We start from the raw sequence: 16558 nt of genomic DNA on the forward strand, positions 1-16558 counted from the left end.
GCTGTGGAGGGCAGCGTACCCCAGCCGGGGCCATGGACATGGCCAGGACCCCCCAGTACATCTGACACACTAGACGGGAGCTGGCAGCCCCTTGCTGACCTGCTGTGCTTTGGGTATTTCCAGGGCAGAGTGGATCTCCGTTGCCCCCCTGGCCAGCAGGCCCCCTAATCCACACAATGGGACTGTGACGGTGGACACTGCTGGGGACCCCCGCACACTTGCTCTCCGTGGATGATGGATGACAACACACTCTCTGAACACCCAGAACCCGCGGAATTTCTCAGCGTCTGTTTGAGCGACAACCTGCAGCCCCACCCAGGAGTACAGCCCAGGGAAACGAGCGGCCGTCCTGACCCGCCTGGACCTTTGCAGGAACTGACCTGGGCGTCGGACCCTTCTGAGTCCACGGGGAGGCGAGATGCTCATGCCGGGGGCTCTAGGGCCGAGCCCGAGGGCCCGGGGAGCGGGTCTTCCCAGGGGGGCCCACAGCAGAACCCCAGCTCGTCCACGCAGGTGGTGTTCTGGGCGGGCATCCTGCAGGCCCAGATGTGCGTCCTGGACCTGGAGGAGGAGCTGGAGAAGGCTGAGGGGCTCCGGGCCGAGCTGAGGTCCTGCATCCCCACGGCCCCTGTGGACCTCCCCCCGTTCCCCTCCAGCCCGGCGGCCCCCCTGGACCCGGGCCCCCCCGCCAGCCCTCCCTCAGGGGAGGACAGCAGCAGGCCGGAGGGAGAAAGCCAGACCCAGGTGTCCCCCGGGGAGGGGACGCCAGGCTCCTCCCCAGAGTGGGGTGCCGAGGAGGAGAGCCTGTTCTTTGACAACCCCCTCTTCCTGGAAAGCCCTGGCTCAGAGACCAGCGCTCCCAGACAGCGCTTCTCCTGGGGGCACCCCGACTCCTGTGCTGACGAGGACGACGATGGGAGGCCGGAGAGCCCGCAGACCCTGGAGCCTCCTCTCCTGCTGGGCAGGGTGCCGTGGGGGCTGGGCGATGAGCCAGACTCGGGGGGCAGCACGGCTGAGTCCAGCGGGCACACCACCCCTCCGTTCCCTGTGCCCGCCTACAAACCACACTCCTCCTGGGCCCAACCGGACAGCGCCCAGCAGGCTCCCGCAGCACCTCCCTGCTGGGCGGGGAGCGAGGTAAGCTGGGCCTTGGGCACCCACCCAAGTGGGGGGCCGGGCCTGGGACACAGAAGGACAGGCCTTGCTCTGTGGTCGCCGGCCCAGACACTCTCCACATGCCGGGGCCTTTGGGGACCCTGGAGAAATAAGACAGGAAGGCAGGACCAGCGAGGCCTTTAGAATTATGGGAAAGTGGACAGATACTGCCATGGCCACTGAACGTCCGCACCATTACACCCACGTCTCCATCTCGCCAGCTCAGGGGCGTGGCTGGGCACAGCGGGTTGGGTTAGGGGGGGGGGGGGCGGCCCCTCCAGGTGCAGCCTGTTCCTGCCCATCCTCAGACCGTTCCCTCCCTCCTCCAACACACCCCAACCCCAGCCGTAGCTGCAGGGGTCAGCCGCAAGGCGCCCTCTGCCCCCAGGAGGTTTCTGTCCAGCAGTCCTCTCTTTGCTTAGAGGCTGCAGCATTTTGTTACTTTTAGCTCACCATCTCTCATTCCTCCTCCCGCCCAGTGTCAGCGGGTCAGGCCCACAGGCGGGTGGCAGCCGCGCTTGCTATCAGCGAGGACAGTTCTGGGGACAAGTGAGCGAGACAATAGGGGCACAGTTTTCCCAGGGCGGCCTCTGCTGAAGAGATAAGGCAGCTTCAGATGGCGGAGCAGGGCCGTGACTCTAATCTCAGAACCCAGAGAGCTGCGGAGGCCTGCTGCCCGGAGGGGATCCCCCCACCCAGGCTGCCCCCCGCCCCCGTGTGGGCTGGCCTCCTGGCTCTGGGGCCCTGGGGGTCACCGAGGGAAGCCTGGGGCCCTGTCCTTCTTGAGCTTGCAGGGTGCTCCCACCGGGCATGGCAGACCCTGCCCGTGGCCGCCTGGGGGCTGTTGCCCTCCCCATCACACAGCCCCTCCTTGGGCTGGTGCTGCGGGAGGCAGGGCCCCCGGGGGGACTGTGGAGGGGAGAGGACGGGCTGAGAAAACAAGTCAGTGGACATGGCCTGGGGCTCGGAGGGTATGGGATGCCCTGGGGGTTGCTTCCCAGGGTCAAACCACTCTCCTCTCCTTTTCTCCCCTAAGACTTCGCTGGCAGGCGGCCTTGGCCCTGCAGCATCCTCTGTGGACAAGGCACTGACCTGGGACACAGGGCATGTCAGATCTGACCCCAGCCCTGCCACCCATCCTGTGCATCCTCCGGCAAGTACCTTCCCTCCCTGTGCCTCCCCTCCCCGCTCTGCGCAGGGCTCAGCACCAGCACTCCTAGGGTCCTCCCCTCCAGGATCCTCCGTGGGACACAGGATCCCCGCTGGGTGGGCCAGCACAGCAGGGCGGGGCGTGTCACTGTTAGTCATTCTCTTCCCTCTCCCTTCCCTTCCATTCTCAGGGCCTCCAGGGCTCATGGATACCCTGTGCCTCTCAACAGGCCCTGCCCCGTCCTGAGGGCGGGCAGACAGAGCAGGGCCCTTCCTGGCCCCAGGTGCCTCTTACCTCCCAGGACAGAGGTGAGACCCAGTGAGGGCCCGGGACTTGGGGCGGTGGGAGGCTTTGCCATCTGGAGTGGGACAAAGGTCATTCTTGGATCCGTGGGTGTTATGAGGGCCTCCCTGTTAGATAGACCTGTGACATCATCAGGACCATGGGTTTATGTACTCCCCTCACTGAGGAAATGTACGGGAGACCCAGGCCTGGGTCCTAGTGGTTCACCTGCCCAAGCCTGGCTGCCTTGGGGCTGGGATCCCGGGAGCCCTGTGCCCCGCACATGGGAGGACACCGCCCGGAGGAGGGACTGGATATGCTGCCCAGCAGCAGGGAGGAGCCCTGGGAGGGGGCCCGGGGAGGAGGCCGAGGGCTGTCTGCTCTGCCCGGCCCCGGGCCCCCAGCCTGCTGCTCGCCCGCTGCCAGCTCACTCCGCTCTCCCGCAGGTGACAGAGATGCCGAGTGTCCCCAGGAGTCTGCTCCCTGCACCCCTGTCCCCCGCCCCTGGTGGGGTCCAGCCTCTTCGCCGGAGCCCAGCAGCCCTGAGTCTGAGAGCAGAGGCCTCGGGCCCAGGCCCAGCCCCGTGTCCTCATCCTCCTGGGAAGGCAGCCCGCAGCCCCAGGGCTGCCACCCCAGCAGCGCCTTCCCCACGTGGACACTAGACGCTTCCCGCCTGGCCCTCCTGGAGACGCAGGTGGCACAGCCACGGTCCTCAGAGACAGAAGAGGCCCCCGAGGCCCCGGACCCAGGGGAGGAGGTGAAGAGTGAGGGCCCTGCGGGCACTGCCCACGCCGGAGCTGTCCAGCCCGATGCTCACCTGGCTTCCACAGGAGGGTAAGTGCGGGCTGGCAGCGGCTCCTCCTCAGGCGCGTCCGGGGGTCCTGGTCTGGGAGTGGGAGCAGCGCAAGCAGGGATTTGGCGCTCCTGTCAGTTAAGCCGGGATCGTGTGCCTGGCACCAGCAGGGCTCTGAGGAAGACAGGGCAGGTTTGGAAGCATCGGACACCAAAGAGCAGACAGTCATACACATAGGGTGGGATCTGAGCCAGAGCCTGTCCAAGGCTGGACAGCAGGAGGAGCGAGTGTCCGGGAAACCAAGCCAGGCCCATGTGCCCAGAGAGATGGGAGCCATGCCAGGTAGGTGTGGGCGTGAGAGGTCAGAGCACGGGACGTGGGGTTGCACAGGCTTTGACTCTGAGGAGGCATCTGGGGGAAGTTAATGTAGGAGCCTGGGCCCGGGAGCTGGCTCAGATCTCAGGGGAGCCGGAGCACCACGGCGGGCTTTCCTGGGACCAAGGGAAGGGGTCTGGGGGATCAGAGCAGCCGGAGTAACCCAGAACTGAGGCCAGAGGTGGGAACAGGCCAGGTGGGAAGCCAGCCTCATTCCGCCCCTCCAGATGGGGGTGAAGACACCAGCCCCTGGTGTCCCAATGGGAAAGGGGGTTGTTCTCTGGCTGGCGAAGGAGAGGTCATACTGGAGAGGCCAGGAGGAAGCAGTGGTGGTGCAGGTCCTGGACCTGACGCTGCACTGCCTGCAGGGTCAACCCCACTCCCATCCCTGTGCCCCTGCGTGTAGCTCAGAGCCCATCCTATGACATCACAGAGCCCATCCTATGACATCACAGAGCCCATCCTATCACATCACAGAGCCCTTCCTGTCAGATCACAGAGCCCATCCTATCACATCACAGAGCCTATCCTATCACATCACAGAGCCCTTCCTGTCAGATCACAGAGCCCATCCTATCACATCACAGAGCCCTTCCTGTCAGATCACAGAGCCCATCCTATGACATCACAGAGCCCATCCTATGACATCACAGAGCCCATCCTATGACATCACAGAGCCCATCCTATCAGATCACAGAGTTCATCCTATCACATCACAGAGCTCATCCTATCACATCACAGAGCCCATCCTATCACATCACAGAGCCCTTCCTGTCAGATCACAGAGCCCATCCTATCACATCACAGAGCCCTTCCTATCAGATCACAGAGCCCATCCTATGACATCACAGAGCCCATCCTATGACATCACAGAGCCCATCCTATCACATCACAGAGCTCATCCTATCACATCACAGAGCTCATCCTATCACATCACAGAGCCCATCCTATCACATCACAGAGCCCTTCCTGTCAGATCACAGAGCCCATCCTATCACATCACAGAGCCCTTCCTATCAGATCACAGAGCCCATCCTATGACATCACAGAGCCCATCCTATGACATCACAGAGCCCATCCTATCACATCACAGAGCTCATCCTATCACATCACAGAGCTCATCCTATCACATCACAGAGCTCATCCTATCATATCACAGAGCCCATCCTATTGGATCACAGAACCCTTCCTATGACATCACAGAGCTCATCCCATCAGGATCACATGGCCAATCCTATAAGGATCACAGAGCCCCTCCTATCACATCACAGAGCCCATCTATTCAGATCACAGAGCCCATCCTATTAGGTCAAGAGTCCATCCTATCAGGATCACAGAGCCCCTTCTATCAGATGACAGAGCCTCTCCAATCACATCACAGAGCCCATCCTATCAGATCACAGAGCCCATCCTATCACATCACAGAGCCCATCCTATGACATCACAGAGCCCATCCTATCACATCACAGAGCCCTTCCTATCAGATCACAGAGTCCATCCTATTGGATCATAGAGCCCATCCCATTACATCACAGAGCCCATCCTATCACATCACAGAGCCCCTCCTATCAGATCACAGGGCCCATCCTTTTGGGTCACAGAGCCCAATCTATCACATCACAGTGCCCATCCTATCTATCAGATCACAGTGCCCATCCTATCGGATCACAGAGCCCATCCTATGGGATCACAGAGCCATCCTCCTCGGGCACCTGGCCACTCCACTGTCGTTGGAGATGCAGAGGCTGGGCCATCACCGGGGCTCAAAATCTAGACAGAGAGGGACCCTCTCCCAAAACCAGTTACTTCAGCCCAAAATAAATCAAGGAGACCCATCTCAAATGAGAACCGTACTTCTGGAGTAAATAATGAAAGGGTTAATTGGGGCCTTTCTTGGTAAGTGATACTAAAGATTCCATAAATAAGCATATTGAGTCTTATATTTAACACAATAGAAGAGGTTTAATTTTCCAGGCACAAGCTTGCTGGCCCCATAGCTATCTTTCATTCACACTCAACTTTCACAGTGAGATCACCGAGGCTTATTTCATTTTAGTAACAGCTCTGTTAAGATACAAATCACTCTTGAAGGTGTACAATCCATGGCAATTTATATTTGCAGAGGGGGGTTTTCCCTCCCAAGTGTCTCTCCGTCCCGATACCATTTTAGGAAGAGCACCAACTGACAGGGTCATTTTGGTAAAGTATTTTAGGGCTTCGTCTGCCGATCATCCATAGAGTTAGTTGTCTGTAGATGGGACAAGTGTGTCTGTTTCACTTCCTGCTCTTCACTGTTCGCTGGACTAACTCTCCCGGCTTCTCGGTCAGTGGCTTTCCGTGTGGTTCCTGACATCTTCCCGCATCACTTTCCCCGACTTCATCAAAGCCTGCGAGTTTTTGCCAGATTCGTTACTTTACTTTTCAGTTGGTTTGTATTCTGTTTGCCCTGCCCTGTTGGGTGTGTCTGAGCGTCAGGACCTTGTAAGAAGTTCCCAGCAGACATGGAGCCCATTCCTTGGCGAGAGGGCCCTTATCAGTGAGATTCTCAGGTTAGGATGAGTTCTGCTTCCCTGCACAATCCCTCACTGTGGCAGCTTGGATAGCGAGCATTCAGATAATGATGATACCAGGGCGGGGTGGTGCTGTTGCCAGGGCAACCGAAGCATTGGGTGGAGGTGGGACTGGTGACCTCTGAGGGTCTGCGTGTCAGACTGAGTCGGTGGGGTGGCCGACCGGCACTCACTTGTGCCAGGCCACCATCTTGTCCTGTCTCCACGGGAAGGCCTTCCACGGAACCGGGGAGAGACAGCGCAGGCCGACGCCCCGCCTTCGCCACCCCGAAGCCCGCCTGGCTTCCTCTTCTTGCCTCATCCAAGCACCATCCTGGGTCGCGGGTCTGGCCGTGGAAGCTGGAGCTGGAGGGTGTGGGAGGGGCAGGCGTGCTGCGGGCTCCTGCAGGACCTGACCCAGAGCCCACGTGTACCCGTCCACGTGAGAGAGAGGACACGGATGGCCTTTTGCAGGCTTCCTGAGAGCCCCGTGCCCCAAGGCAAGTCCCCAGAGGAGGGCCAGGGGCCGCAGGCTGCAGACAAGCTGGCCAACGGCGTCAGGACGGACAAGCGGGCCTGGGACCTGGCCTCCCGCCTCTATCGCCTGGAGGGTTTCCGGAAGTCCGAGGTGGCCGTGCATCTGCGGAAGAAGTAAGGGGCTCAGCCTGAGCGAGGGGCCCTTCCCTTGGGTGAGGCGGGCAGGCTTGCTCCACCACCCACCCCTCCCCAGCCCATTGCTGCCCTCTCACCCCATCGTCCTGTCCTGGTTGTACCCGTCCCCTGTCCAAGCCTTCCTCTTCCTGTCACACTGGTGTCACCCCTTCTCCACACACTTGACCCAGCTTAGAGCCATTGGATTGGCCACTTTGCCTCCCAGCCCTGATCACGTGTGGCCTTGCCACCCAGCATGAGGTGGGGGCCGCTACAGATCAGACCCTGGCTGTCCCTTGCCCTCTCGGGTCCCAGGGTCCGGCTGGCTGGGCCTTTGCCTTGCTTGGGGCCCCCAGTCCCAATTCCCAGGCCCTGGGATGTGTGCAGACCTGGGTTCCCCCTGCGCCTGTGCCTCCTGCCCCCTCCTCCACCCAGACATGATCTCCACTTCCCTCCACAGCAATGACTTCAGCAGGGCTGTGGCTCAGGAGTACCTGTCCTTCTTCCAGTTCGGTGGCCAGAGCCTGGACCGGGCCCTTCGGTAACGCCTGGGCCCTCCCTGGGGAGGAGGGGTGGCGGGGCAGACCCTGCCCGAGCCCGGGGCCTGCTGTCCAGCCCGGGCCTGTCCTGATCCGGGCCTCCTCCAGGAGCTTCCTCCAGGCACTGGTACTCAGCGGGGAGACCCAGGAGCGGGAGCGAGTCCTGTTCCAGTTCTCCAGGCGCTTCCACCACTGCAACCCCGGGCTCTTCTCCTCCGTAGGTAGGAGGGCAGGGCTCCGGTGCCGCGGGCGGAGGGAGCCTGCTCAGGAGTTCCCTGCTCAGGAGTTCCCTGCTCAGGAGTTCCCCGCTCAGGAGTTCCCCGGTGGCAGTGGGTGGGTGTGCTTGGGGGCTGTGGAGAACCAGAAGCACTTGGGGGTGCCCTGCCCAGTGTGGGCAGAGGGAGAGCCGAGTCTGGTCCCAGCACTTTCTCTCCACTCACCTCCCTGGGACAGATTCTGTGCACACCTTGACGTGCGCCATCATGCTCCTGAACACGGACCTGCATGGCCAGGTGAGCAGGTGGGGAGAGCGTCTGTGGGACCGGAGGCTTAGGAGGGGCCAGGAAGGACCGTGGGGAAGTGGAGAAGGCTCCAGGGTGGCTGGCTGGGCGCTTCCTCTTGGTGGGGGTGCCAGCTGTCCCACTTCTCTCCGTGCCACAGAACATTGGGAAGAGCATGAGCTGCCAGGAATTCATAAGCAACCTGAACGGCCTGCAGGACGGCGGGAACTTCCCCAAGGAGCTGCTGAAGGTGCGCTACCAGGGCTGCCCACGGAAGGCTCCCTCCCTCCCAGGGCCTGAGCCAGGCTCCTGGTCCCCAGGGGATGCTGCGCTCGGGCCTGGCCTCACCCAAATATCCGGCAAGGACAGGGCCCCTTGACTGACTGCAGTGTCACCTGGGGATTTGTTAGCTCGTGCAAACGCCCAGCCCTGCCCCGGGCCTCCTAGACCAGACTTCTGGGGCTGGAGCCCCCAAAATGGTCACAAAGCTCGATTCTGAGGCCTGTGAAATCGGAGAAGCACTTTTTTTTCTTCTCTAAGTGAAAAGAGGCAAAACTTCAAAAAGAGAAAGTCTAGAGCCAGTGCTCCGGCGTTTGAATTCTTGTCTTGGACAGTATAACACGTGGCCAACTTGGGTTCCTCCTGGGGTCGAACCACTGAAGTATTGTTGTCACAACGACATCAAGTGAGTCAGGAGCTCACACAGTGCCTGGCACACAGTGTGCTAGTTAGCAATCACAGCATTTCTTGAGCACTTATTAGGTGCCAGGCACCTGCAGGTGTGCCCAGGACTACACAAAGCTGGCAGGATGCATCTATGTGAATAGTCTGTTACATCATGTGAAAGCTCAGCACCTCATTCACTCATTCACTGTAGTCATTGGCCCCATCAGTCGGCCAGCCCTGCTCTGGCAGCCCCCTCCGTGCAGGATGGTATGTGGATGAGTCCTTTCTCTTGGAGAGAAGAAGTTCAGGCCTCGCTGAGCTCAGGCGGAGACTAGGACAGCACGATGTCCGGCACATGGCAAATGCCCCATGGATGGCGGCATGCGTGTGTGTGTGCGCAGATGAGCTCCTTCCCATTCGCGGAAGGGGGGCAGCTGTGTTGGGTGGAAGAGGCAGGCTGCAGCACCCCCACCCTACTTCTGCCAGACGGAGTTTGGGCCTCGCAGCCTGAGGCTCCCTGACCACCGTGTGCCTCTGTTCCAGGCCCTGTACTGGTCTATCCGGAGTGAGAAGCTGGAGTGGGCCGTGTAAGTGACCTTCCCTCCCCATCCTTCCCCTCCCCAGCCCACCTGAGGGCGGGTAACACCTGGAGGAGCCAGGGGTGGGGGTGGGAGGGGGGGGCTTGCGGAAGATGGAACAGATGGGTTGGCTTTGAAAGATTTCTTCTGGGGTGTCCTGAGGTGTGGCTCCCTAGTGAGAGAGAAAGGGTGGGGGGCCCTGTCAGCACCTCAGCCTGCTTCTCTCTGTTCAGGGACGAAGAAGACGCAGCCAGACCCGAGAAGGCCCGGTCCTCACCACTCGGCAGCAAGATGAGCAGCCCCTTCCTCCAGCCGGCCCTGGACCCCACGGGGCCCACCTACAAGCAGGGCATCCTGGCTCGGAAGATGCATCACGACGTGGACGGCAAGAAGAGTGGGTGCCGGCTGCCATGCGGGGCCTCTGTCTGTGGGGGGGCGGGGGGCTCTGCTCAGGGACACGTGCTGACATGTGCGCTGGGTAACTGCCTCGACAGTGACTGTGTGAGGCACAGCCGGGAGGGTGGGGGGCAGACCCAGGAGGGACCCGCTATTCCTGCCCCTGAGCCCCGTGCTGAGGCAGAAGCCAGACAAGCACGTCGGTGTGTGACTGTAGGAAGGGCCAGGTCAAGGATGGGCTGTGGAGGGGGCGAGGCTTGGGGTTCTGTTTTGGGGTGGATGTGGGAGACAACGGGTTCAGGCTCCTGGGAAATGATGAATCTGAGCCGAACCTCGGAAGGTCTGGGTATCTGAAGCTGGGCAGAGGGTGTCCCTCATGAGGAAGGAGCAGACATAGTTTGTTCCAAACATGGCGGGTGTGAGAGAGGACGCTGGGAAACGCACTGGGGGCAGCATCGCCCGGGTCTGCAGTTGGGCCTCATGCCCAGGTGGCTGGAGCTGTAGAGCAGGGCAACAGCATGACGAGGGCACCAGCAGCCAGGGCACCAGCATCCCACAGGCCCGTGCACGGCGGTGACCACAGGGAGCAGGCCCTCTCCTGCCCACGGGCTCCAGCCCCGTGCCTCTCGGGAAGGGCCCATGAAGTTGAGGTCATCCGCAGGGCCCTGAAGGATGTCCGAGCGGGCGCTGTGCTTGTGTCTGGAGAGGGGATGGCCTGTCGAATTTGTTGTCTGTCAATAGTTCTCATCTGTTTGGGTTTCCACGGTGACTGCCTGTGTGTAGGACGTGGCCCATGCCTGTTTGTGACTGTGTTTTGTGTGTCTGAGTGATTCTGTGCACCTGGGGCTGGGGGCTGGAGCTGGTGTGAGGGGTGAAAAGCGGGGGCCTGGGCGTGTCTGTGGGTATCTGGGTGGGGTGCCCCCACTCACCTGTGCGTTCCGCTCCTGGGCAGCGCCATGGGGCAAGCGTGGCTGGAAGATGCTCCACACCTTGCTCCGAGGGATGGTCCTCTACTTCCTGAAGGTAGGCAGGGTGTCCACATTCCGGTGGGGGGGTGGGGAGGACGGCAGGGGGGAGACAGGGGAAGGCCCAGAATGGTGGGGGGCTGCTACTGAAAACCTCTTTCCTGAGCCGCTGTGCCATGGCAGGGAGAGGACCACGGCCCCGAGGGGGAGAGTTTGGTGGGGCAGATGGTGGACGAGCCCGTGGGGGTGCACCACTCGCTGGCCACGCCGGCCACCCATTACACCAAGAAGCCACACGTCTTCCAGCTGCGGACTGCCGACTGGCGCCTCTACCTCTTCCAGGCACCGTGAGTCTGGGTGGGAGACAAGCAGAAGGCCCGGCTTCCTGTCCCCTGAGCCCTGCTCCTCTGAGGGCTGCGGCCCTCCCTGATGGGGCTGCCACCTGGACAGCAGACCTCAGGCGCCCTGCTGAGGGGCTGTGACTGCACCCCAAGGCGGGCTCCTGCAGCCACGCCCGCCCACGGCCCACTTGGCCAGGGAGCGGCTCTGCCCTGTCAGCCCAGGTCAGCCTCCCAGGTTTGAACAGACGACTCCGGGGTAACAATGACATCATTTTGGGGGCATTTGATGTAAAATCTGTTGCCGCCCGAATTTTCCTCTTTGGTGAAGGGAAAATGCATCCGCGGAGGTCAGCCACTCTGCTAGCCACAGGGCTTCTGGCTTCTTGGGGCTCCAGTCCTGAGATGCTGGACTGCCCTGCCGGGAGAACACCGGAGCTGGGGGCGGGGGTAAGCGACAGGACAGACTCGGAGGCCCTGGGGACCCCTGGGGACCCGCGGCCTCTCTGCCCTCAGCACTGCCAAGGAGATGAGTTCCTGGATCGCGCGCATCAACCTGGCCGCCGCCACGCACTCAGCGCCGCCCTTCCCGGCCGCGGTGGGCTCCCAGCGGAGATTCGTGCGGCCCATCCTGCCCGTAGGCCCTGCCCAGAGCTCCCTGGTACGGCCTCGGGGAGAGGCGGGTGCGGCAGGGGTGTGGTGGGGTGCGCGCACTGGGAGACTAGAGCGGAGCTGGGGGCCGGGGCTGCGCACCTGGCCCCGGGAGGAGGAGGGCTGCTGCTGAAGCTGCACACCTGGCTCTGGGACCTGAGGGATTGGGGGGGAGGGGGCGGGGAGCCGGGTGCTGCGCTCCTGGGCCCGGAAGGAGGGGGAGATCGGGATTGCTTCTCCCTCCGCCTCCCGCAACTAGGAGGAGCAGCATCGGTCCCACGAGAACTGCCTGGACGCTGCCTCCGACGACCTGCTGGATCTGCAGAGGAACTTACCGGAGCGGCGGGGCCGCAGCCGGGAGCTGGAGGAATACCGCCTGCGGAAGGAGTACCTGGAGCACGAGGTGAGCCGCCGGCCTCCGTCCGCCCCCTGGTGGCCGCGTCCGGCCCTGCAGCCTTCGCTCCCCTGTGGCTCCAGGCAGGCGAGGTGCTGTCTGTGCTCTTGCGCTTGCGCAGGGCGTGTCCTGTTCTGGGATCACGGACCAGCCGCTTATCTGAAACGCTATTAAGGGACATTATTTTTATAACTGGTTTCTCCTGAGAGTATATTTGGCAGGAAAAAGTATTTTATATTATTTCCCCTAACACCTACCTAATAATAGGCTGTATTTGTGGCGCTTGTATTACTTGCTCGGATTATCTTGTTAAATTACCTAACAACTCTGGGGTAGGAGCTATGACCCTCCTTTTACAGATGAGGGAACTGAGGCATCGAGAGAGCAAATGAGTCACCCAAACCTGATCAGTGTAGATGCTACTCCAGTCTTAACGAAGGAATGACTTTTATTAGCGCTACGATCGACCCGAAATGTCTCAACCCCCTACCCCACCCCAAGCTCTGCTTTGGCCTGATGCTGGTGCACATTCTAGAACAGGGGCCCTCAAACTACGGCCCATGGGCCACATGCAAATACAAATATTGTATTTGTTCCCGTTTTGTTTTTTTCACTTCAAAATAAGATGTGCAGTGTGCATAGGAATTTGTTCATAGTTTTGTTTTTTAAACTATAATCTGGCCCTCCAACAGTCTGAGGGACAGTGAACTGGCCCCCTGTTTAAAAAGTTTGAGGACCCCTGTTCTAGAACCTAAGCAGCCAGTGCAGGTGAGGGGCAGTGTGACAACAGAGGGGTCAGAGGTGATCCAGAGGCAGAGACCAGAGACGCAATGGTCAGCGTCACCTGCTGGCTGTCCCACCCTCACCTCCTGGTCGTGCCCTCTGGCTTTTTGTTGCACTTGTGGCTGTGAGCGCTCCATTTCCCAGAGGCCCCGGGTGTGGGCCACAGGTCCCAGGCCTGCCTGCAGAGCTCCAGCACCTCCCACCACAGACCAGAGGGGTCTTTAGCAGCCGCCAGCCCTCTGGAGCCCTCCTGTCCTCCTTTACGAGCAGGGTCCTGATGGTACCCCACCCAACCTCCCAGGCTGGGACAAGGAAGTGACCTCATGGGGTGCCCCCACCCATACCCCCAGGGCTGGGATGACGGCCTCATGGGACGGAGGGTGGGAAAGCACCGAACAAGCTGGAAACCAGACCTGGAGGTGCTGGTTACAGAGTCCTTAGGAGTGTGAGCAGATGAGGGCTGTTAGCATCATGCTCTCCAGATGCCAGTTGTTAACACGCCGCTCAGACTCAGCCAGGTTTCAGCGCAGGCGTGAGTCGTCGTGTGCAGCACTGCACGGGTCTCAGGCCTGCTGGGTCCTGGCCTTTCGGTGTCTGGGAGATGTTGGTTACAGCGCCCGTTGTTGGCCGTTAGAACAGGGCTGGCTGATCCGTGTTACTGTCAGACTGCCCAGATAGTGGCAGGGCTCTAACACACTACTGCTGTGTTCCCTCTCTCTGCAGCAGTTTTTATTGCCACAGCTTCACACACATGCTATCTGTCCGTCCCCCGTTATTCCAGCCTCCTCCCCACCTGGAGCCAGGCGGTGCTTAAGGTGGGGGTGCCTGTGTGTTCCAGAAAACCCGCTATGAGATGTACGTGCAGCTGCTGATGGCCCGTCTGCACTGCCCCTCGGATGACCTGGACCTGTGGGAGGAGCAGCTGGGGAGGGAAGCCGCAGGCCCCCAGGGGCCCAAGCCCAGCCTGAAGAAGTCCCACTCCAGCCCCTCCCTGCACCAGGACGAGGCCCCCACCACCGCCAAGGTGAAGCGCAACATCTCAGAGCGCAGAACCTACCGGAAGATTATCCCCAAGCGGAACCGCCATCAGCTGTGAAGCGTCACTCACAGACCCTGGCCCCTGCTCTGGGGCGGACCTGGGATGCAACCCTGTGGGATGGAGGGGAGGACCCTGCTCTGCTGAGGGACAGCCCTCTCTGAGCCTGCCGGAGTACTGCTCTGCCCTGCTCTGCCCCGAGTCAGGTCCTCAGCCACCCTGGTCCCTGGCCACTCCCGAGGGAGGAGAGAGACCAAAGATTTGGCTCCACTCCCAGAGTTTATCCCATGTCACTCTTCACTCCTCCAAAATCCAGAACGGCCCCTTTTCCTGGGCCTGGGGCAGCTCAGGGCTTGTTGGGGAAGCAGAGCAGATGGTCCCTGCGCTTCCAGGAGAGAGCTTGGGGCAGCCGGGGCCTCTGGGCGGTCGGTCAGGCCCCGGGGATAGTCTTGTTTTGGGAATCAGGTGACCTGCTGCTGGGAGAGGCCTGGGAAGACCCCCCCCCCCAAGCCTCCCGTTGCCCAGACCCTGCTCAGGGTGGGGCCGCTGTCAGGGGCAGGGCCTTGAAGGTAGGCAGGTGGCAGGGCTCCCGGAGGCTGGCTCTGGGGACTGCACCTTTGTCCCCTCATCCCTACAGTCGGCCCTGCACCAGGGCCAATGAGAGCGCCCCACCTCCATGCCCAATTGCTAATCAACAGAGCAGAGCCAATGGCCCCAAAGCGGTGGGGGCTCCAGGGCTCTGGGGAGCCCTGAACAAGGGGCCTTTGTGTCCCCAGCGCCAGGAAAGAGGCTCAGATCCCTGGGGAGGCTGAGGAAGAGGTGGTGACACAGCCCCTGGGGCTCTCCTGGCAGGAGCTGCCGCTGTGGAAGGGTTGAGAGTCATGGTGGAGGCCTGGACCCCCTCCCCACACCCCAGCCCTTAAAGCTCCATTCCCCAGGGGCACCAGGCCCCTCTGGGCCCCTGCCCTCCCTGTATGTCCACTAGAGCTGTCCTCTGGCTACTTTCAGCTGGGCCTGTTCTCAGGGTGGGGCAGGGGGTGGGGAGGGCTCTGGACACCCACGGATCTGAGGCTGTGCCAGTGGGAAGGAGGCTGGGCTGGGGGAGCAGCCACCATTGTCTCTGTTCAGCCAAGTGTGCCCACAGGCTGCCCGCCAAGAGGGGCCTCTGCTGCCTGCCTGCCGCCTGCTGGCTGATGCACTGCCTCTCCACCTTCCTGCTGGGCCTCCCCCTCCCATCCATGCTTGTAACCAGCCCTGTGGCCTGGAACTCCCCCAGGCTGGGCTGGCCCTGGGAGGGCACGAGAGGTTTCTGACCAGGGCCAGGGGCTGAGCCATGCACCCAATGGGTGTGCAATAAATACAGGCCAATGAAGAAAGGTGTGCACGAGTGTGTGAGGGGGGAGGGTTGGGCAGCTGGGCCACCTGTTCTTTGTCAGGCTTTATCCCCTCTGCCCTGTGGGCATATGCACATCTATGAGTATGTATGTGTGTCTGCATGTGTATCTGTGTTTATGCATGTCTGTGCATGTGTGTCTGTGTGTCTGCATGTGTCTGCCTGTCTGCAGGTGTGTTTGTGTGTCTGTGTGGATGCATGTCTGTGCATGTCTGTGTGTGTCTGTTCATGTGTGTAGAGCATTGTGTGCTTGTGTGCGGGAGTCACACATTTACTATCAAACTGGAGGGGACCTCAGAATCGTTTATTCGCCCACTCGTTCATTTATTCACTTCACAAATAATATCGACCACTTTTCATGGGTCAGTGCTAAGGAGCTAAAAATGAATGGACCATGTCCCTGACCTCCTGGAGGGGACGGTGCTGCTCTGGTTCCCAGCGGTCGGCATGGAGACACTCATCTCTCTATGCGGTGAGCTGAAGACGCCGTCCCACCCGCCCCCAGGGTCTGGGCCCAGTAGGGTTGGTTCCAGGGCATGGAACTAGCCACCCCTAGGCCCTGGGTCGCTCTGACATACGACACAGGTAACAGGACACAGAGTCCGGTCAACCCATGTTATGGAGGTGGAAGCCTGGTTTCAGGTGGACATGACTAGGGCCAGAACTGGCACTGAGCCCGATGGCCTTGGATGAGGTATTTGACCTGACTGGACGCGGATACTTATTCTAAAACAAGAATGAAAGGCAGAGGGTGTCTGCCTGTGCGCATGTGTATAACACTCAATGCTTCTTTGCTCATGAAGAACTGGCACCTCCTTTCACTTGGGCACGTGAGGCCTGTGGATCCAGGGGCTGGTGCCCAGGTCCTGGCCTGTGTTGCCAGGCTACTCATGCCAGAGGCCTGGCGGGTGGAGACTGGGCTGTTGTGCTGCAGTTATGGTGGGTGGCCACTGGGGGGCGGGCTTGCATCTTCCTGGCTTCTGGGCCCAGGTGCTTGCTGCAGCCCTGGGCTCATGGAAGGCAGGAAGCCAGCCTGTCCTGCCATCTACAGAACCAGGAGTGGCTCAGGCCAGGCCTCCCACATCCAAACCCGTCTCCACCACACAAAGGGTAGGGACTTTGACATCGTCCTGCAGATGAGAGGAACATTTTTTCTGGACCCTTATGGGGACAGCCTAGAGCAGCTGTCACCAACTGGTGGTCCATGAGGTCCGAAAGGCTGGCGGCCGCTGGCCTAGAGCCCCCCACAGAAGTGTCCCAGGTGACCTAGGAAAGTGAGAACAAGCCCAGTCCCGGTGTGGGGCAGGTCGGATCCTCCAGCCTACATTTGACCTTCTTGCCACCCCACCTGTCCTCCCCCTGAG

General features: G+C 60.9%; 1 protein-coding gene across 1 annotated transcript; it reads left to right on the forward strand.

Annotated features, from left to right (window-relative positions):
* Positions 1-234: 234 nt before the first annotated feature.
* PSD4 (pleckstrin and Sec7 domain containing 4) lies at positions 235-15171 on the forward strand (the record flags this gene model as incomplete). Its single annotated transcript, XM_081101572.1, has 16 exons — positions 235-1137; positions 2192-2308; positions 2535-2613; positions 3034-3421; positions 6779-6955; positions 7416-7496; positions 7603-7715; positions 7948-8006; positions 8155-8244; positions 9204-9247; positions 9472-9632; positions 10587-10657; positions 10783-10946; positions 11454-11598; positions 11848-11991; positions 13604-15171. 16 exons carry the CDS (start codon positions 235-237, stop codon positions 13859-13861), a joined length of 2994 nt encoding a protein of 997 aa, XP_080957698.1. The 3' UTR covers positions 13862-15171.
* Positions 15172-16558: the final 1387 nt, after the last annotated feature.

The sequence above is a fragment of the Myotis nattereri genome (assembly GCF_964212035.1).
Source record: "Myotis nattereri genome assembly, chromosome: 10".
NCBI classification, from domain to species: Eukaryota; Metazoa; Chordata; class Mammalia; order Chiroptera; family Vespertilionidae; genus Myotis; species Myotis nattereri.